Raw genomic sequence first — 23,026 nt, 5'->3', positions numbered from 1 at the left:
TTTACAGAGCAGAGAATGACTTAAGTAAATCGAGAACAATAATAACAAGTCTTCAATGTTATTTGCAACACAATGGAATGAAGTTAACGAGTGATATCTGCGAGGCATGTAGCTAAATCTCATAAGATTGTAAAAAGTATTGTAGGAATTAACCGATGACAATATCTGAAGGTAAGTTGTTCCATTGTTTGCTGGCGAGTGGAGAGAATGAAAATCTAAAACAGTCGGTGCTAATACGGCAATTTTGTAGCTATTCGAGATGCTTATGACGTGTCTGTCTATTGTCAGATTTAGTCAAGTAGCTGGAGCTATCAAAATAGCACGTTTCGGCAAAGACGTAAACGATGACATGCAATTGGCTACTCAAAAACTAATCCAATTATTGCGAGCATTACCAAGTAAACAAAGTTGTTGTTGAAAAGCAAAACTACCATAAAACGTGATGTATAATAAATAATTTGTTACGTTTGATTCACTTCATGTAAGTGTGCTATAAGCCCACATGAATCTTACAGAAACAAATGTTTGCTGTTCAGGGTGTTTCACTTAAATTGAGCCGAGCATTACAAATATGCAAATGCTTTGTAGCTGGACAGAACCAAGGTAATATTGTTCGCCGTCTCTTAGAGATACTCCAATTAATTTTTGTATTCCGCCTATTTACATAATTAGTCTTAGGTAATTAATAAACTTCGCAATTATTATAATTCCATGAAAATTGTCCATGACAAAATTTAAGACCAACATGACAAACTCCCGATACAGCTTTCTGTTGCTCAATACGTGCTACAAAAAAGTCTTTTTCTGAGCATGCAATGTGCGTGTATTCGCTGGCTTGTTTCACGTTCAGAAAATGGCTTTTATGTAGCGCGTACCAAACCACAAAAAGCTGTGTCGGGAATTTTCCATGTTGCTCAAAACACTTCTAATTGACACTTTTCACCTAATTATAATAATTGAGAAGATTATTAATAAATTAATTTGAATTATCTAATTAGGCGGAATGGAAAAATAATGCTCAGAATATGTTCAAGCGAGGGCAAACAATATTACCTTGGTTCGCTCAAGCTACGAGCTATTGAATATTTTTCAGTTTTAAGTTTTAAACACCCTGTATTGCCCTATACATTCCTAACTTACAGTTGGCCGAGAGGTGAAAAACAAGTTTACCTAAGCACTTCTCATGAGTTGTGAATGCGAAAGCGATAATGTCCAATTGAACGCTGCGGTGCGGTCCTTCCAGTTATGAGCTCCTCGCATTGAAAAATCACCGTCTGGGAGGGGGGGGGGGGGGGAGGGAAGCGAGCTGCTTAGAAAACAAAGAGTAGTTGTCCTCCTGCATGTCCGATAGTGCAGTGTCTCCGTGAGCGGCGCGGAGAGTTTCGAAACCAGCGTTTCAAACCATCGTTAGTGGGCTAACGATGCCCAATGGGCGCAGTAAGGAAAGAGTTAGTACGGACATAAAATAAAACAGTTCATCTACGTGGAAACTGATAGACAATGCCATATTGCAGCTACCGTTTCAGGTCCATCCTCATTCAGCCTTATTTTTGTAGGCTTTCTGCCTGGCGAAATGAATGAATCAATTCTGGGGTTTTACGTGCCAAAGCCGCGATTTGATTATGAAGCACACCGTAGTGGGGGAATCCGGATCAATTTTGACCACCAGGAAATCTTTAACGTGCCCGCAATGCGCGGAACACAAGGTACGGGTGAGCAAGCCGCTAGTAATACCGGCCAACTAGAAGGTAACAGATTCGCTTTAAGGGAGAGCAGGTAAAAGGCCAAGATCGCTCGAGCGTAAAAGAAAAATGCCAGCTGCAAGAAGCAACAGACTATGGTGAATATGTTAGGTCACCGTGAGCGCAAGCAGTGTTGTAGTTATGTATAAAAGATGTCAATTTGGGTGTATCTCGACCATCAGTGCCACTTATGGTGTATAACGCGCCGGCTGCCATGTACACTGATTATCGCGTTGAAATCACTGAATACTTTACACTTTGCCGCAATACATTGGAAAGCAGCACACCTAAATCTAGACTCATGTATCCAGTTGACAACTATAAGAATGTGGGCTGCACGGGCTGTGGCTCCAAACCCCTTTCGTCTTCTCTCATTTAGCAGAGGTCATGAGACTGGAACCACGTGATCATGTGCACTGCTTCTATTGCAGATTGCTTGTTTAGGAATTATTTGTTCACTGGTTTTACTGGTATTGATCTATCGAATGATCATCTCATTTTTGCCGCGATAATGGGCTTTTTCTTTCTTGCTCTTTTAATCGTTCTTTTTATCATGAGTGTTTCAATTTTTATCCTGTTCTATTTTGCCTTTCAGCAGTTTTCTGTAAGGATCATGTCGATCGCCCGTATACATTTCTTCCATAACTTGCGGTAATTTTGTCATTGCTTTTAAGCAAGCTCTAACATTCTTTCTTCCCTCTGCAGTAAGCTTACGTTATTGGGTATGTGGAATATAGAAAAACTAATTAAACAAAGAAATATTCATATATATTACATAAATAAATCAAGGAATTATTAAATCAATAAATGTACACAATTTTCAAGGTGCACATAGCCATTTTAGAAGTGTGGTCTGTCAAACGTGTGGCAAAGGATAGCTAATTTGCTTGCTGTAGAAAATAAATTACCTGCGGATTTCTCCCACTTGAACGCAGCTGACGAATGACAAAAGAATGCGTGACGGCTTGCGTGTGGCAGCTTCTCATCATTAGGCAGGGCAACGGGGGTTTAGATTTTTTTCTGGTATTCTAGTAATCTTCCAACTTTTCGTTTTATAATGTTGTCACCTATTTGACCAGGTTTTCAGTGATTCACGACATCATTCATTTAAGTGCCAAGAATCTAATATGCGTTTAGTCTGGTTCTCAGACAATTTCCTCATAAATTATTGTGTGGAAGGGTCGCACACAGCTGCATGTACGGCAAACTTAGTGGTTTGTTTTATTCATAAATGGGCTACGGCAAAATCAACAGAGGAAAATGGACATATCAACAGGTACAAAAGTGGATATTCATATTTAAATAGGTACCCATTATTTCACGCCACTTCATAAGCTACATAAAAACCAAAGTTATGCAAGTCACTGAGCGAATGTGTACCCCTTTGTCCTTAAATATATATGTTTGAGTTTTTCGTGGCATCTTTTTAACAGGCGAATGACTGGAAGGGTTTTCAATAGCTAAAGCAGCTATCTCTGAAAGAAATGATGCGAGATCGAGACGTGCATTGCCTATGCTAAACTATGCTAAACGAATCGTTTTTTTAAAGACTGTCGTGAACACGCCTCAGAAATATTTAACACTTGTATATTTTAATGACTCTAAGGTGGTGAGACAAACTATCACCCTTCTGCAATCAAGCAATTTGAAACAACTGTGCTCGCGTGCTACGAAACTGAGCGTTTACAGCCTGAGGTGTTCTCACTAAAACGCACAAACCAGTGGCAGCGTTCCGTGTAAGAGCCATTTCTTTTGTACACGTGGTAGCAGGAGGATACCGCATGTCTTCAGCGCCGCCCCTTAACTAATGCTGTTGATTCTATTGTAATTGCTGCGTGTAAACGTGTCGATAATTATTTCTTGCCTATTTATCTGCAAAATTGTGGCACTGGTATTGTTTATCTGGAAGGTGAATTGTTTACAGTTTCCCATACTGAGGTAAACCAAAGCTTTATGTTTTGTATCAATGAAAAAAAATGATGACAACACGAATCCTTCCGGATGAACTAGACCTCTGATTGTTCTAGAGCTCATTCATTTTTAGCTGTGAGGTTACACTTGTTGCATACAGCGGACATACGAACGTGCATGAAATGCGTGTTTACTTAATCTGCAACTTTCCAGGTATTCTCAACACTACGCTTTCGTGAGCACGGGCATGTCGTCAGAAAAGATCTGCTCATTAAATGTATTTTGTACAGGGCTGCCATGGCGGCGGAACAAGCGGAAATTGCTCTAGCCATCAGGAGTAATAAGTGGGCCTGCATTTACAGGGATTCAAAATCCGCTGTAAAGGGTTTTGATAAAGGCTACGTTGCTGTAGTTGCAGCTAAACGTTTTGAAAACATTGTGATTATGACAACTGAAATCCGATGGTTTCCTGCGCATATGGGGAAACGAGACTCGGGTAAATCTCAATGAGGTTGCTCATGACTTTGCAGGAGGTCTGGCTAACCGTGACAGTCACAACCGAGCCGTTCACCATCAAGCCAGGGAATCTAGAGATCATTTAATAACATACAATGACGTTACCAAACATGAATATTTAGGAAGCAGACAATTCCCATTGCCACATTCAAAACTGAACAGGGCTCAGGCAGTCTCACTGCGCTTATTGCAAACGGGTACACATCCCACACCGCACACCATTAATAAAACATATCCAGAGAAGGAGATTAAGATGGATTGCAACGATTGTAATGACATCATTGGAATCAAACATATGCGGGCGGGGTGTTCCGCGACTCTCCCCAACCTCGTTGAAGAATGGACACAGTGGGAGAAAAGGATTCAAAGCCCATTGTTTCAGGACCAACTAAGGGCCGTCCAGAGGGCCCATGATGTCGCTGAAAGGCTTGGCCTGACAGTGCCAACGTGAGAGCGGCCCGCCTTGGCTTAAGATGTCGAGCCTCCAGACATCATTACAATAAAAGTTTTCACACACACACGCACGCAGGGCTGCCAATTTATTAACGCGATTGCGTTAAGGCGCCCGTGCCGCAGAGAATTCGGTGTCGGTGTCGGACGACATTTCGGCGAAAAGGTTTTGGAACCACCGATACCAAGACCTTCCATGTGACGCAAGAAATTTACTGAACTAATTGAATTTCTCAAGTTAAAATACATGGACACTGACTTACATACAACCTACAGACGTTATAGCTCTCGGATTGTAATTTGAGTATACGAAAAAACGCAATTCTGTTACGCGAAAACTCCAGGAAACCCCTTTTCCAGCGTTTCTACGATTCGCAAAGAAGCCGTGGCGTGAGCTAATTGCGCGCACCGGCGCGCGGATGTCTCGGGGGCCACGGAGCGTCGCGTCCAGTTCCATTCAATACTTTCAGCTTGCGCTCGGCTCCGTCACATCGCGGCCCACGCAAGAGGCCACGTTTCTACCACAAAGCCTGCCTTCATGAATAGCGTTCACGGCCAGCGTTTCCCGGTAATGATTAAAATTATGATTAAAATGATTGAATGAAAAAGAGCATTAGCTCAAATTTTCGTGCAGAAGATGTTAAGAAGCGACGAGCTCAAATTTTTTGTTACCATAATCTGCGGTTTTCTGACCATCGAGCGTTCCAGCAGTATTCACGCTGCCCGAATATATATATATATATATATATATACTCGTATTTTATAAGTCAGTTCATGTAACTAATAAATTCATACTAATGAAAGAGGGCAATTTCGTCTAAGTACGAAGGTTATGGCTAGGCTTGTACGTATATATCAATATTCACCAAAAAGTGCAACAGGTCGCAATTTCTCCACATTCGACTAATATATATTACGTACTTCCGAAGACGAAGTAAAATGAGCGATAACGAAGGAAACGCCAGCAGAGAAATGGAACACAAACAAAGGCTTGGTTCTGTGAAACTTTAGGCGCATGTGGCAGCATTGCAATGAAAACAATAGGTGGCACAAGGAATGCGCTGGTGTATTTTTTTTCTGCGTTACACTACGTCGCCATAATTTGTCTCAATGGTCACAGAAACCACTGCCATTTCTTTCAGTTTGCGGCTTCCAGGTGCATTGTATTATCGTGATCGTTGCAGGGTGAATGAGCTGTAAAGACTTCCACTGTCATGTAGCATACCAAAGGGGCGACCACCTTAACCCAAGGCAAGGAACGCGAGTTATTTACAGCATATATCTCCTTACAGTTTCAAAGGAATAGTGTACAATTTGGATGGCAATATTTTCTCGTAAAAGATCAATCATTACCGCCTATCAAAATGACTAGATATGATCAGCTGTTGAGGCAATGTTTATGTACACAGGACGCCATCACAATAGCACTCTTGTCGAACCAGTCACCCTATTCACCACGTTCTTGATATCTTTAGGACGGCCGAGCTTTGGAGACAACACAGTTGTTTTGCGAATGCTTTTTTATGCGTGATTTTAAAGAGAATGCTCAATAATTGCTATATGTCACTTTTCCGACGGCTACAGTTACAAAATTGTATCGTAATAAAGTCATCGTTCTACTAACTTTCTCTCGCACATTTTTTTTTCTGTACACTTCATTTTGCAGCACAAATCTGGATCTTACGGAATTGAACATCTCCTCGTAGTACGCTTCTTTTGCTTTGACGGTATTGTTGGGATGCTGCTGGTTCGAGTCCTCAAAAATAACTATGGAAATCTTCCATCCACTGTGTTCGCTTGAAGCGGCCCCTGGGGAGTGCAAAATAAAAGACTTAGTCTTTCGCCAAAACAATCTTGTACATGTGACAAAATTAGCCCTTCAGGCGTGTGTGGTGAAAAGACAGTGCTTTATATGAAACGTTTTATGAAATTTCTGAAGTGTTAACTGATCTCAAGTTTCCTCCAATATTACATGTAGTGTCAATGTGTGAGAACGCATCACAAAAATAACGCGAAAAAATCACAGTAAACCGAAAGAGCACCGACATACACTTCCGTTTCATTGCGGCTAAACATGTTTTCATACATGTTCACAGAGCCATTTCACATTTCCACATAAACACAGCGTCATTGTCCGCTAGGGTCACTGACGAGTCTCAGCGACAAATGTCCTAAGTGCCCAATTATATCTTTCTTTTGATTTTCACGCGGTTGTCCTAGTGCAGTCGTGTCTAGAGATGGATCACGCGACCTTGTTTTTTTTTGTCACAGCACAAGCTCGTTGCCACTGAGCCACTTTGGTGCGTGAAATGGCCCTTTGGATGGATGGATGGATGGATGGATACAAAACTTTAATAAGGTCCTGAGGTACGCGACTCAGCGCGCTGCGGGCCGCTCCCACGTTGGGACAGTCAGGCCTTGCCCGACCGCCGCATCGTGGGCCCTCTGGACCGGCCATAGTTGCGCCCCGGCATCGGGGCTCTTGATAGCGGAGAGCCACTTGTCTTCACTGATTTGTTCTGTGCCTCGTAACAAGGGGCAACGCCAGAGCATATGGTCTATGCTAGCGATGTCATTGCAGTGCCTGCAAGAACTAGTGGCATAGGTGTCGGATAAATTTTGCGGAATAAAGCCGGGTTGGGATATGAGCCTGTTTGCAATAATCTGAGGGCCAATGCCTGCGCTCTGTTTCACTTCTTGTGTGGAAGGGGAAAGTCTCTCCTGCCGAGATAAAAGTGCTGCGCAATTTTGTTGTATGTGGTCGGTTGATCTCTGTTCTCCACCACTGCGGGCCGGCGTTGGAGTTCTCCATGGTCGCGGAAACGAGACTTTAACTTTTTTTTAATATTATCTTTTGGCAATTGACTCCTCTGACTGCCTTCTTCTTTTGAAAACCCCGTACACTTGTTTTATATTCATAGAAATTGAAGGGGCTTATACCCCTAAAATCAGCGATGTGGAAAGCCGTAGTGAGGGGCAGAGGTTTGACTTGACATGGCAGAATTGCTTTTGTTTGCCCAGATCTATGCACAGGGTCACTTTTAGGCATTCTGAGCCAAAAGAAAACCCTCTCTAGACACTTTGCTCAGAACAGGGCAACTTCCCTTATAGAAAAACACGTTTTTTTTTCTTCTTGCTTTCACTGGAAATATAACACGCAGTGTCATATTTCCAATGTATGCGGCGCATGCCTGCGGCGCAAACCAGATACTCATAGAAATATGGTTTAGTTGGTTCACAGTTGACAATCTTCCACGTACGATCCGAACCACCCAGTAGTATTCCCATATGCAAACGCAAAGGTATTCGCTTTCACACGATCAATGTTTACCTTACACTGCATTCGGTTATATTTGAATTTAAAATGTATCTAAATAAATTTCGCGCCGACGGTGATGACACATCACACTAGCACCAAGTAATAGAGGTTTTCTTGCCACAGGGAAGCGATAACATAGATGCTTGTGGCATGTGCAACTGCGGGTGCAGCCCACGTCACATGCGAAACATATCGCCTTGGGGCTTGCCTCAATCTTAAGCCAAATGACGACGACGCACTATTTACAATGATCACAGCTTCACAGTAGGGAACGACATTGACAGTTGAGAAGCTTCGTTGGTACTGGCCCATGTTTCCTCCGTGACTTACAGTGTACCCAATTTCCGCTAATGTATCATAACGTGATAGTGTTTTGTCCGATATCCCAAATAACAAATCCATGAGACCCGTAAAATCCATATCGAATACTGCCCTTGGAAACATTACGGCAATATAATAGTTATCTAAAGAAAGTGTTTCTTTAATCGACATTGCGGTGTAGGATATATTACATCTTCGAACGGGATGAGTCAGCGTAGCCAGCTTCTAACATGTTCCGGGACATGAAATCCAAGAAATACTTGTTCAATTCGGAGTTTATACGCTATATGACTCTGGAATTGGCGACTACACTGTTTCTCATATTCATCCTTGCATCACCTGCTCATACAATTTGCAGAGTTACCAATTTCCAGTCCTATACTAAAAAAAGCGTGTGATGTTTTGGTTTCCTTTTTTTCAATCGTAGCGTACGCCTGTTCTCTCATCGCACTCGTAGCATTCCACAAAGTAAGGTCATGCTGTTGTGTGATAGAGAAGCCTTTAATGAATATTAGCTACACATCTACTTAGTGGTTGCCCCGAAACTTCGGAATACACCATATTGGAAATGCAGAAAATTATAAAAATTGTATTTTGACGAATGATAACATAAACAACACGAATTTCCAGTAAGAGAGCGAAGAAGAATATTATTGCTCTGAAGTGGTAGCGTCCAGCCTGTATAGTTTCAGATAATTGCATAGCAATGTCTCCTGAGCTTGCCTATCTGACGAAATGCGACCGATGCTGCAGACTTTCGCTTGGTGCACTGGTGTTTAAGAATGCCTTTTGATATCGAGAGATGAAAACTTTGCCACTGATGTACGTTTGATTTCGTAACGCACATGCATTTCGCCTTTTCAGCGAGATGGATAGGCGCTACTCAGTGAAGCATACCCTAGCATAAGCTGCTTTGCCGATTAGACTAGCGAAAGAGAATGCTATATCTGACATAAATACACTTTGGAAACGAAATGCACCTTAAATGAGGTAGTATGATTACTAATGCACAGCATACCGCTGACGTCCTAAGATAGGTTGCTTTCCAATGATCGAGCCAATAAACAGCTGCTTGGCTACTATGTTCTGAACGCTTAAATTAACTGTCTATATTCTACTTACCTGTCCTCGATGCGGTAATATAAAACGCCAGGAAAAGATGCAACACGAGCGAAGAACGCTGAATTGAAGCCATATAGGTCATAAAGCTAGCGCCTAACATGCCTACATTTGGTATGTTTTGAGTCTTTGTGCTACACGAAGAAAAAAACTGCGTGTCAAATTTCAAGTGAAAACAAAATACAATCGTGTTGCCACAATTGCATTGTATTTTATGAAACTGATGCTTCCGGACATCATAATGCGTCCTCCTCAGACTTTGAACATGTTATGCCAAACACAATACCCCGTTTCCTACAACAACATGAAGAGCTGAAGCGGTGGTTGATAATGGAGTATGTGCGAGATATGGGGCCACAAGAAAGTTTCAGATAATTTATTCTGCTTTGCGTTCAGCTTTGCTAACACCAACGTAGTTATGAATGTGTAAATCTTTTTCTCAGCACGTTGCTTGTGGAAATTTCTTACAGTCTGAGAACATATGTAATTTCGCAACAAATGTAATAATACTAACAATAATTTAACTCGGTATGTGCCATCTCACAATGAATGACAATAGTAAAGTATTTACCATTGAATCATTATAGCCGCGCAGCGTATTGTGACTGTTGAAAAAAGAGTTTTGTCTGAGGCGTGTACTGCGGTGGAACTCCTTTTTCGCGCGTTCCTTACAACATTCAGTACTATAAAGCGGCACCCCTGCGAAGCCTGCACGTGGCCTCTCAAGTACATGGCGTGACGGTGCATGCGAAAAAAAAAAAGGAATTGTTGGCTCGTTTCCCGCGCACCATATGGCGCATACTCAGTCACCAAGCTGTGTTCAGGGCACAGATAGCTGAAGTGTTGGCTTGAAAGCCGTTCACTAAAATGCGGCCCATACCCAGTGCATTTGTGGCGCAACTTACTGATGTCATTATCTCAGTGGTTAGTCCCACGGATAATATCGTAAGAGGCTGATATCAAATGAGCGACCTGTGGCTCGTATATATCGTGAAAATAGAAATATTGGGATGTAAGTTACCTGGTTGCGCCCTCACCTTGAGCAAATAGACATGGTGTAAGCGTTGGAACTTTGTCGTAAAGTTCAGTCTGTTAAACGACACATGCGGGGCTTTGAAGCCATGGAGCGCTGACAGATGACAAAATGTGACGTTACATTTGCGCTCAAGGATGGTCGGTCGACTAGCTTTGTGGCACACCTGGCGACTCTTTATTGGTAAAACTGACTTTTGCTTTTTTCCCGTATGTGCTGAGCTATGCTTAAGGAGAAACATAGAAGGAAAGCTACAAAGCCAGCGCAGGGCGCCACGCTGCAGTAAATTTCGTCGCTTCGGACATCTTCCGGAAGGAGGTGTCGGTATAATGCAGATAAGTTACGAGGCAGTTGTTGAGGGAATTGCTCGAGGCGCTGCTAACGTCTGTATTTTCAAGCGGTCCTCGACTGCAAGTTCTTCCTTCATTCGATTATGATTTGTTTGCTGATAATTTGTTGGCATGCCCTTCGAAGCGGGGTGGGGCCAACAGTGACTTAACCTGCTTGAGTTCATCAGGTATGCTATACATGCTTTTGTAGCTTTTTGCTTAAATCTCTGTTAAATATTTCCTGTATTTTAATTAAAGCTTCTTTATGTACTCGTTGCCGCTACCTATGCCTATATGAGATCTTTTTCGTGTATGGCGCTTCCTTGCTTTTGTTCCACAACTACAGTAAATATCTCTTGCTTATATCGATTTTTGTCTCGGTAATGCTTTCATTTGCTTTAAATACAAGCGCTTTTGAAAGATGTACGTTACGAAGGAGTCTACGTGGGTAAATTCCCTTGCTTTTATTTAGGATGTGCAAAGTGGTCTCCGGAAAAGTGCTGTAGTAGACGCATGCCTCATCGTGTTGCGAATATTTGATCCGGTATGTTCTCGTCCGTCTGCAAGCAACTCTACCAGCAAATAGCAAGGTAATGCCCTTTGTGGTACTGCGAAAATGTCCCCTACTAATTCCTTTTACAGCCAAGATGTATGTGGCAAGCCGATTCGTCTGTCTGCGCGTCTGTCTCTCGCCTGCACGGCCAAACATCCTCCGGTGCAACCCCATGCGCATGCGCGATAAAAAGAGAAAGAGAGACGTACGATTGGGACTGCCCCAGTAGTGACGTCGTTGCTCTCTGTCGCATCCGAGCGCACGCACAGCAGTTTCTGTCCAGCTCCAAAATGGGTAGGCCACGCGTCATACGTACTTCTAGGGTGCGTAAAGCTTTCGATCAGCAACGCCATGGGCAGAACCGAGAACGAGCTCTTCTGCGCCATCCCGGTGCTCCAGCCGGGGCACAAGAACTGGCTCGGGCAACCGAGCGCAAGCAGGAACGGCGTATCAAAGATTCAGCAGCCTACCACTCCCGTCATTTAATGAACCGTCGGTATTAACCCAGTGATAAACACTGGGGCAGCACGTTCCAGCTTTGCCGATTAGCCACCTGTACGGAGTGCTTGGCTGGTGATTGTCTTATAAGAGATTTACCGCTAGTTCGTTCCTTCCAGTACGCTATGAGTAGGAACGGCTGAGTAGCGTGAGGCGCCGTCTTAAAAATACAGTCGTTCTTTAATTGTATCCCACAGTCGTTCTCAGATAAGCTACATGTATTGCGCTATCATATCGCACGTGAAGGGGCGACATCATTATACTGATAGTATTTTTGTTTAATTTCTCCCTGAAACCTCACTTTTTGAACAATAACATGTTATTTATTGGACGCATTGCTGTGGTCATTGCCAGTATTTTTCTGTAGTAATACTCCAAGTTTGTTAACATGACGTTGATAACAATCTAGAGCTACATAGAATGTAAAACCAATTTACTTTCTTTATTTACATCTTGCTCCCGGTATTTCAGATGTGGAAATATTCTCGCAGTAAGACTGACGTTAAGCTTCCTTAAGTCTTCCTGACATCTGCATTACAACTGTAAACAGCCCATGAAGATCTAATACAGAACTCTTCGATGAAACCTTTCAGTTAAAAAGAAAACGCAAATACCAACGACCTGTGTTACTACAGCTGCGTCAACTACATTTATCTGCGCTCGCATTACTTTTCGTATGGAGTATGCACACTGCAGGATGACGTAAGTTGTCTGAGCGAGAACGGTAGCTGTGTGGTCAACAACGGGTCGATTTGATTTCGTGGTGGGTGTTACGATTTACAATACCATAGTAATTCACAAGTTACGATAAAGGATCGTACTACCAGTGTCATAATATAAGCAGAGCACGTATTGTTTTTTTTAGGGATTCCAGAAACACATGACCTCCGTCTGACGAATTCTTCCCTTTCAACGAGGCTTGCAGAGAAATGCGCATCAAAATTCAATAAGCATGAAGGCCAAGCAGAAGTTATTTACGACAAGCAGTGCCAAGGTAACCTTGCTGACAGCCAGTAAGCCGTCAGTAACGAATCGTGACCAGATTGCGAAACCTGAAGTTCAAAAATTTTCTCCCTTCGTGCCACCAAGTTGCATATGGTAAACTTGGTTCTTGCGACGAACTGACACATCAGATTACAGAGAGTGCTTGGGGACAGCAACTACACGAACAGTAACATTCGTAACATTGTGTGTGGCATCCAGAACATTGACTCGAAGATTACGGTAGCTAGCTTTAGGAGTGGAGGAAGCAAAAGTCCATGCAGACGTCAGCTATGGAATGAAAAATGACACTATGGTGCAAAAAGGAACAAGAAGAACTGAGTGCAGTTATAAGAAAACAGCTCCAAACTTCCAATCTCTCCAAACATACATCCACTCCGGCATCTTAGTTCTGCTTCATGAAGAAAATTCGAAGGACAGCTTATGCACATGCTACTGCAATTACAAAATAAATTATTGATATAGTAAACATTGGTCGAGCATTGGTCGCATTTGAAGGCTTTCTTTTAAGAGAGCCTTCCTGTATATAAATTGGGGAGTTTATTTATTCTACGTCATTAATCACTTTATACTTTAATAACTACCGGTAAATTGAAAAGCTAGACTCACGTACGTCGGTCAACGCCCATCAGTCCTAGCTTAGCTTCTGAGGGAGGATGATGCCGATGATGATGAACACATTTTATAGACAGGAAAGAGGAGGGCATTGAGGACAAGGGCAATGGGATCCTTATTCCGAGATTTCGCTGGTTAAGGCCGCCGCCTTGGCTCTTTGCTCGAGAGTTTACTGGTCCTCGAGGGTTGAGCTGGGCAGAGCTGCCTCCCATCCTTCCTATGCTGGCTGTTGTGTAGCGTCTAGAGCACTATTAGCCGGAGTGAAGAAGAAAATTGGTGCGCCCTACGCCACCGGCTCTACCTAAAATAAATTAAACAAAACACATTCCGTATGACACTTGATAATTGCTAGAACGTGTTACGTAGTGCGCTTTTCTCCCTTTCAACAGCTATTTTCTTCCTCACCCCGCTGTACATGATACGGACGTTGTTGCCAGCACTAAACACAAATTCACATGCATGCATTACCTGGGTGTTTAGGTCGCTGTGACACAAACGTCAATACAGTGTACTCATGGCTTTAATATTCCTATATCTCTTCCATGTGCTATTTTGTGTGAACTGAAACTGATAGACTGTTTATAGATACTGACTTTGGAAAGAAGAGGGATATACGCTTTTAATAGAGGGTTATTCTGGCTATCGGTGCTGATGCCGGCTTGCCATCGGAAGGCGTTCATTGAATAACCAACACTTTGAGCGGAGCGATTACCAAATGTGGATGAAAGTGCGTGCGAAAACAGTGGCGCGGTAGCTCACTTGGTAGAGCATCGCACGCGCAATGCGAAGAATTCGGTTCCTATCCCACGTGAGGCCACTTTTTTCATCCACTTTCAGTTCTTTTATTTCTGATTTCTTTTGTTCAATTAGTAAGTCCAAGTGATTTCCCCTATGTTATCCTTGGTGTATTTGTTGCCTTCTTATGATTTGATTACTGAAAATTGGATCTCTCAGTTCCCTTTCTTCTCGTGAATTATAGTGGTAAGAGCCGTTTCCTTGAAGCGCTGAAGAAAACAATTATAGCGAGTACGTTCGACGTGAATCTTCTGTTGGCTATTTATATCTCTCAATACTGTGTACGTAAAGAATGACATGGTTTTAGGGCGCTCCATCATAGCATGGGGGAGTTGCTGCGTGCAATTACCGGATAAGAGAGCTTTCGATGCGGTATTAGGATACCACTAGGATACACCAGTCGGCATTAGCTTTAGCGCCAGGAACCTACATTATGTCATCACACGCCCAAGACCCTCGCACGTTCAACGGGACCCTCGACGGCATAGTGTGAACCCGGTTTCCTATGCAGAGCAGCCAGATAATCCATTCATTTGTGCAGGGACTAATCAGTGAGACAAGTTGCATTGGAGGAGGTTAGATACAGAGCCACCACACATACAGCAGTTTTTAAATGATACTGATCTACCGAAAATTTTGCCAGCTACAACTACTGCTGAACGCTACATAATGATAATCATTGATGTTTGGAAGAAGTAGGAGACTTACGAACGTTGGTAATTTTCTGAAATGTGCGTCCAAATTCGCGAAGTGCGAAGATAGGAAATGTTTAGTTAACATCAGTTTGTGAGATATGAGGAGTATGTGCAAAGTCGTACGTGGACATATAGATATGTAGATCAGTTGACCTATTTACTCAGCATTAATCCTTCACTGATTATCGTTTTCTCAGTGTTTGCATCGGTAGCATCACCGGTGCTTTCACTAGTGGATTCACCGTGTAGAACGCAGCAACAGCAATGTGCGTCATTGCTGTTGTCAATGCGCACCTGTGGAAGAACGCAGATGCCCCGTGCATAGAATGCCAGCCCGGATGTATCGTACAATAAGTGATTGCGCATTCTTTTATCAGTGCTCTAGTAGATCGCAAGCTCAAACTGTATTCCGCAATAACTTCTTGTGCGGAGTATTGTCGGCCTTCTTCATCGTCATAACAAGGACGAAAGCGGATGATATCACCGTTTCGCTCACAATCACATACGACCATTCCTTTGTATAAATAACAGCCAACACCAACTCAAGCTACCTGCGGTGACTTTTCAAGAGGACGCATTCACTCCACCGCGCTCCGCGCCCCTTACGATGGCCCATCAATCATCTCAGATTTTCAAATCGTCCGGACCGTGGCCACAAAAATATTAATCGATACGAGAAAACTAGCGTTTTCGCCCGAGCATGCACTACTCAAGCGAAAGCGGCTTATAGAGTTATACCCCTGTCACACTGGGAGTTTTAATGTCATTCGAATCGAATGGCATTCGGTGCAGCGAATGTCATTTGCCCGCGGAGGTGCTACACTCGAAAAATTGATGTCATTCGGTGGCGATATCAATGGCGATAATTCCGAAAAATACGTGGCACCGAAAGTAGCACAAGGTAGGTATAAAGTACTTGCATAAGCAATCCATATATTTAAATGTATTTTTGGGACGTCACTTCACTGAAAAAAAAATATTTTAGTAATGCCTATAAAAAAAAGTTGTTCTATTTGAGACCATGTGGCCACTATAAGCCAAAACAAGGCTTAGCCACCTGAGTAGCCGATAAATTGAAAACAAACAAAATGGCTGACATGACGATGCTGGACGACGACGCTAAGTTGCAGTAGGTGAAGCGATTAGTTGCTGCGTACTTTGCATTACGAGAAGGCGTAATAATCGGAGGAAGCGATTAGACGTTCTATGGCCGACGAGCAGAGTGGCGGCGGCATGGGCGGCGGCCAGACGCTGCTGAGCTGGAGAGTAACAACATTTTGCCACAGCCGGCCGCACATATTTTGTCTCTTTATTAAAGTAACAAAACCATTAAAACACGCAAACGTTATTATTTCTATACGAGTACGGTTTTCAATTTGCAAATACTGTGTCCTGTTTTGCTTAGTTTCTGGGGTTGAGAGTACACATTCGCTCCGAGCGCGAAGCCGAATGAGTTTCTCGAACTCATTCGATTGCGGAAGTCATTCGGTGCTAATGGCATTAAATATCGCTGTCTAGCAACCGGATAATGTCATTCGATGCTAATGCCATTCGGTTCGAATGACATTAAAACACCCAGTGTGACAGGGGTATTAGACTACATACCCCCTCCCCCCGTACTATGCCTTCTCCTTCTCCACCTCTTTGTTCCAACACAAATCTCTGCCTCGCGAAGACACCCTTGCCGGACATCAACTTCAGGCAAACAATTTCCAGCAGCTCAGCTGAAGCACGCTGTACGTCTAACCATAGCATTTACGAAGAACAGAAAACTGGGTGAGTTAGAAGAGACTTGTGATTTACAGCGCGAAAATACGGGAACAAACAGAAAGAGCCAAACGAACGCTGTCTTACAATGGAAGTATTATTGGAAACTGGAGACCAGCAATATAATAATCATGTTTTTGTTTTGTTTTCTCGGATATTTATTCGGCTACAGTTTCCAATAAACTTTCAGTTCCAAGACAGCGCCCGGGTTGTACATTATTATGATTGTCCTCGTCGCGCCACTGCGAGCCGTACGCATGACTGAATCACACAACGTGGGGCTGTCTATAGAAACTGGCACTCCCGCCTTGCATCCAAAGAATGGGAGATCGCAGTCTCCAGCTGAAACGCACGCGAATATAAACAGGTTGGTGAGACATACTCTGTGGAAAGGTGATACCGCGGTACTCCTGGATTGAATACCCCACCACCTCGCCCTGAGCGAAATGCAGGCTGCAAGGCCGGAGAAAGTAGCCAGCCTGCATTATATTTTATTTTATTTTAAAGCATAGCTTTCCACTTCTGCTTGTGCTGCTGTGCACGCTGCGTCCAGATCAGGTTCAGCGCCCACGTATACAATACAAGAGCATCGCAGAGAGGAAAGCTGTCGCGAAAATTTGGACACTATCAAGGCTGTATGAATGGATGTCATGACCATCCCCATTGGAACGGGGCAGTGGGTTGCTCCGCCAAGCTCTTATTTTATTTGCTAATGACCTGCCTATGTTAAAAAAACGAATAATTCCTATAAGCAAAGTTTCTGAATCCATATTAGGGACTTTTGTTCTGTTTTGTAGTTTCCTTCTACAACTCTTCCAATCACCTCTTACGAATCTCTATGGCTGACATGTTTACTTTCCCTTTGCTTTCACTGAACCAAATGGCTTCAAGGAGGCCAGTGATTCCTGCAGGGACCGCTGGGCAGAAATCTTCACAAGTTAATACAACAGGCTCCATCGTTTGTCTAGCTTTACTACAGCGAGTACATGCTTCTTGTTCCTTCTTACATCTCGCTTTATAAGTGCGTGTTCTAAGGCATCCTGATCTCGCTTCGAAAAATAATAAGCTTCGGATAGACTTCCTTCTTTTCCTTCCCTTTGATTTCCTTTTTTTCTCTCAAGTCGTACTCAGGGCAGGTTTCTCTTACATTGCCACCGTCCATGCGATTAAGCCTCTATGACATTCCATTTGACGTTCTTTGTTGCTAACCATACAGGCCGCATAGTTACTGTTAAGCTTCCTAGTTCTTTTCCTCCCCCGGGAACCAATGTTATTCCTGTACAAGTACCTGAACGCTCTCCCACCCCATTCACCTTCAGCCATATTCTTCAGTGGTTCTTCATAATTAATTTTATGGCGAGCTTCCCTCACTTCAAGATGTGTCCTGCCAATACCATCCTGCACAGCTTCATTCTAGTCTTCCCGTGAGCGCCCAATGCGAGGCGTCCCACTGACCTTTGGTTGCCATCTAGTGATTATTGTACGGTTAATTTCAAACAAGCTACCGCATTTGCAAATGTAAGTCCTGAAACCATTACATCTTTCCACATACCCCGGAGCACCTCGTACGTATTGTATCCCTATAGCGCTCTGTTTCATTATGGCCTCATTTCTCTTCTCCTTTACTGTTATTGTTTTTTCGTGTATTTCCATATATCTATGATCTTTGTTTATCCATATACGAAGGCATTTATTTTCTTTTATGCGAGGTATTTCCTGGCTCTTCATTTTTACTGTCTGTTCATTGTTTTCATTGAATACCATAACACCAGATTTTTAACCCTAAATTTCAAATCTAACTCATAGCCTTAGTGCGCACAGATATTAGACATGTGTTGCATACAATTTTGCTTTGTAGCTAGCAACACAATGTTGTCCGTATAAAAGAAACCTGGAAGCTGCTGCTCTACTACTGCACCCTGAGGCGTCGCATGTTTACAGCGCCCTGGAGGTTCTTGGGACGTACTTTCTTGAAGGCTGTAATTATCCATTTGCCCCAGCAAAAGGATCGCAGAAACTTCAGTGATTACCTTAGCTGTATAACCTGGCCCGCAGGTATCTCCCGCTGAGCATGGCCGGGCTGAACGACTACGCAACGTACAGGAGTAGATCGTTCCCCGAGCTGGACACTACTTTCAAAGCCTACAGGGTTAGGGAGGCCTTACAATGTCTCAATGCGAGGTCTGCGCCGGGGCCAGACCATGTAACAATTAAGGCTCTCAGGAACTTAGAAGACGACTCCATAGAATGACTCACACAAGAAGTCAACAAGGCCTGGCAGATGGGTGAAGTTCCCCAGGGCTGCAAAGAAGCACTGATAATACTAATCCCCAAACCAGGCAAACCTCCGAACTTTTCCAACGTGATACCTATTTCCCTCCCGTCTTGTGTCGGAAAGGTAGGGGACCAACTAATTCACATTCGCATAGCCAAGCATGTCAAATGGAACGGTATCTTTCCCTATAACATGGTGGGCTTCAGACCAGGTTCTTGACACAAGACGCAATGAATCTCGCGACGGTTTAGATCATAGGCAGCGATACGAGCGACGTGCGGGGCATTCTCGGGCTCGACATGGAGAAGGCCTTTAATAATAAATCGGTCAGACTATTCTAGAATCAACCTTGGATATCAACCTAAGCCATGCCTTTCACGGCTACGTCAGGTCGTTCCTGGAGGGTCGCAAAGCTACGTTAACGGTCGGAGACCGCAAATGGGAAGGGTACTCGCTCGGGCCCAGAGGAACGCCTCAGGAGGCCGTGATCATACCCTTGTTCAATCTGGGCAACAGGCACACAATATATGCCGACGACATCACCATCTGGTGTACCGGAGGCAGCGAAGGGGAGGTGGAATCGAGTCTACAGGACGCGATCGACCCAAGCGAACATCGCTCGAGGGCACGGGGCTAACGTCCCCGACGAGAAAGTCGGAGTTAATTCTCTAGAGACCGGTTCATAAGGTTCCACACCAATGGGGTTGAAGCCCCTGGACGAGGCTAACATCAAGCTTCACACTATGATTGGCCCCAACATCCCTATAATTGACACTCTACGAGTACTCGGAATGTTCGCTGAGTCAAGTGGAGGCAATATTACTACGCTCAGGAAAACCACAAACTAACACGGAGTGCATGATCGACTTGATCAATAGAATCTCCAACAAGAGGGGTGGTCCAAAGAAGGATAATCATCTCAGACTCTTCCACGCATTCCTCATGACCCACATCGTCTACGTGGCTGCAATGCACAAGTGGTACGCGTCTGAAAAGAACAAGTTCGATATGCTAATCCAAAAGAGCATCAGTAAAGGATAGGAGTTTCGGTAAATTGCAGGTCGGATCTCGTTTTCCAACTGGTGCACATAACGCACTCGGCGAAATCATCGAAGCTCAGGAAACGGCTCAGATATCACGTCTCTCCAGCATCCCTGCGGGGAGGAGATTCTCGCGGTCTTGGGAGTCAACCCCACTGTAGTGGAGGTACGTAAATGTGAAATGTCGAATAACCTAAGGAACAACGTCACGGTTGCTCCTTTTCCCAAAAAAAGTCCATAAGCAACACAATGCGGGCAGACGCAGAGCTCGGGCTGTGGCACGGCTACGGAAGATCAAGGAATCGCCTCATACAGTCAGCTTCGTTGACACGGCTCAGTGTATGACCACATCGCACTTCGTCGCAACGGTAGTCAATCACAAAGGGCAGATACCTTGCACGGCCTCCATCAGAGGCTCCACCCCAGCTAGGGTGGAGCAGGCAGATATCGCTTTAGCACTCGTAGAGGAAGAGAGAACTCAAAGCTTCACTGACTCAAGGGTGGCGGTCAGGGCATTGGTCTCTGGCTGCATGGCCGAAGAAGCACATAGAATCATCGACAATAGAATAATACGAGCACATACTATCACGTGGTCCCCGGCACAACTCGACTGCCAGCAAGATTCCCTCTCCAACCTCAATGACCTCGCACACGTTGAAGCGCGCGCACTAACCAACCGCGGGGAGGTGAATGCGAGTGAAGGTCTTTTGAAGCTGGGCTTGTAGAGTTCCGGGACATTCTTCACACCTTTAACGAGGTAACTGAGCACTACTACTTTGGCAGGACAGTTTACCCCCCCCCCCCCCCCCCAAATAAACTATAAACTAAAGAGACCGCAAGCTATCACAGTGCACGTGCTTCAGACAGGATCGTATCCAAATTTCGTTTTATTTCACTCCATCCATACTACCACATTCAGTCCGGACTGCCCGAGCTGTAGGTAGAGAAGTTTTTTGAAACGACTGCTCTGGCAATGTCCCTCTTTACAGAGAGGCACGCATAGCTGTACCGCAGAAGAGTGGAGCTCTGCGCTGCGGAGCTCCAAGTTTTCGGCCTAGTATTGGCTGTCCAGAGAGCCCACGATGCTGCGGTGAGGCTTGGCCTGCCGGTTCCAACACGGGGGCGTCCCGCGACTTCATCAACTCCCTTAAAAGGGGGCCTCGGAGCATCTGAGGGACCATCAATAAAATTCTTTGTCTGTCTGTTTGTCTGTCTGTCTGTCTGTCTGTCGGCTTACCTTTCTACAATGTGCAACCTTCCATACGGGAGGTGGCTAGAATGGTTGAGGAGACGTGAGGGAGAGCATCCCGTGAATGGGTGGAACCCACACAGGCACAACACGAGTGAATAAGAGCCTTGACACGCTTCCCTTGCAACTCGATTATGTTGGGGGGAGGGCGGGAGCCGGAGCAGGTGACGTTAGAAGGTCAGGAAACGTTAGTACTAGACGCGGAAACGGTTGCGCACACACGCGATATATTTAACATTATATATATATATATATATATATATATATATATATATATATACATTAAGGTACGTTTATAATATTTCTGAACAATAAAGACCACGGGAATTTGTCAAACGGACAAATGATTTTAGGCGTGCAAACTCGAATCCGAATAAAAGAACCGTAGCGTCTACGCGACATTGTAGCAGCGTAGCAGCTAGTCGTCGTACGTCATTTCAACACTTTTTTCCCACCGTGGTAGAGGAGGGGACGGTATGGCAATTCTCAAGCTTGCGGGTTCTGTCCCGACTGCGGCGGCCACATGTCTACAGGGGCGAAATTGAAAACGCTCCGGTACTTATATTTAGGTGCTCGTTAAAGAACCGCAGAGGGTAAACATTAATCGTTGGTCTGTCACTACGGCTTGCCTCATAATGGGATTGTGGCTAAAGCACGTCCTGCCCCATAATTCAAATAAAGAGTATTACATACACCACGACGTGATGTACCATCTCAGGGAATGACAATGCTAACATGCCCTGAGTTTATGAGCAATGTCCCACAACGGCGCCTCAAGCAAACGCGTCTCACTGTCTGTTCTGTGTATTTCCTAGACAAACAGCAGCAGTGCACGCAAGTAAACGTTTACCAGCTCAGGCCTCTCGTATTGCACTAAACGCTGAAGAAATAGAACATTCGTCGTCATCTTTACCGCTAATTATCTTCACCTAAAGCAAACAGCACAGAAGCCTTCGCTTAGGTCGATTCCCACAGCGCACTGGACCGGCTTAATCGTTCCTGTAGAAATACTTATTCCCTCTTCTCTTCTTAGCCTAGTTTTTGAATATTTTCCATGGTATGGAACATTTTGGCTAGGGTACTAAGGAGGTATGTCGAAAAGCACGCAGCTTTTTGGACCCGGCATCAATTGTGCACATTGCAGAAGGTGTCAGAAACTTACTGTAGAATATGCATTCGCCGCTCTACAAAGCATTATAAAAACATTTCTACTGTGCGCATTAGGAGTATCCTAGATCACGGTAGAATGCAAATTATCGGGCGTGGAACATTCATGAACATTGTGCGTGGTCGCGGTAAGTCTTCGAGTATTACCCGTACAATCAGCTGCCGCACCCGTGTTCCGTGCTAATACCATTTTGAGAATTGTGCACAAAATGCTAACACTTTGTGCTCAACTAAGGATAATGAATACCCATGCCATGAGATGACACTACCAGAGCCGTCTCCTGGATCAACACGAGCACCAGGAGAGCCGCAAGGGCGTTCATCTGACTAATGAACTAATTAAATTTCGCGGCCCGTCCGTAACCTGCGCTGGTACTCTAGCTATGTGCCTGTATTGTCAGTGGTAGGGAGTTCCGGGCGTTTCGTTTGGTACTGAATAATTGTTCCCGCATGGAAAGAATTGCACGAACAAATGCTTGGGTATTAGTTGTAGAGTCTTCATGCATCAGCGTGAACAAAATATTTCTACATCAGTAACTTTAGCTTCTTACCATCTGAAAGGTCGACGATTGATGAAGGGGTGTCTTGCTTTCTATGCCAGTGCGAAAAATGCCAACTGTTGTCAGCACC

General features: G+C 44.1%; 1 protein-coding gene across 1 annotated transcript in view; it reads right to left on the bottom strand.

Moving 5' to 3' along the window:
• The window catches only part of LOC126534457 (A disintegrin and metalloproteinase with thrombospondin motifs 13-like), an 86,477-nt gene extending 76,972 nt beyond the window's left edge, over positions 1-9,505 (bottom strand). Inside the window, exons 1-2 of the mRNA XM_055072916.2 lie at positions 9,382-9,505; positions 6,304-6,428 (exon numbers count right to left, since the gene is read on the bottom strand). Coding sequence (XP_054928891.2) covers positions 6,304-6,428; positions 9,382-9,481 — 225 coding nt within the window. The 5' untranslated portion in view covers positions 9,482-9,505. The remainder of the gene's footprint in view (positions 1-6,303; positions 6,429-9,381) is intronic.
• Between the last annotated feature and the right edge of the window lie 13,521 nt (positions 9,506-23,026).

The sequence above is a fragment of the Dermacentor andersoni genome, chromosome 7 (assembly GCF_023375885.2).
Source record: "Dermacentor andersoni chromosome 7, qqDerAnde1_hic_scaffold, whole genome shotgun sequence".
In the NCBI taxonomy this organism is placed as follows: Eukaryota; Metazoa; Arthropoda; class Arachnida; order Ixodida; family Ixodidae; genus Dermacentor; species Dermacentor andersoni.
Note: the sequence above shows the minus strand (reverse complement) of the source record. Positions and strands in the feature narration are given on the sequence as shown.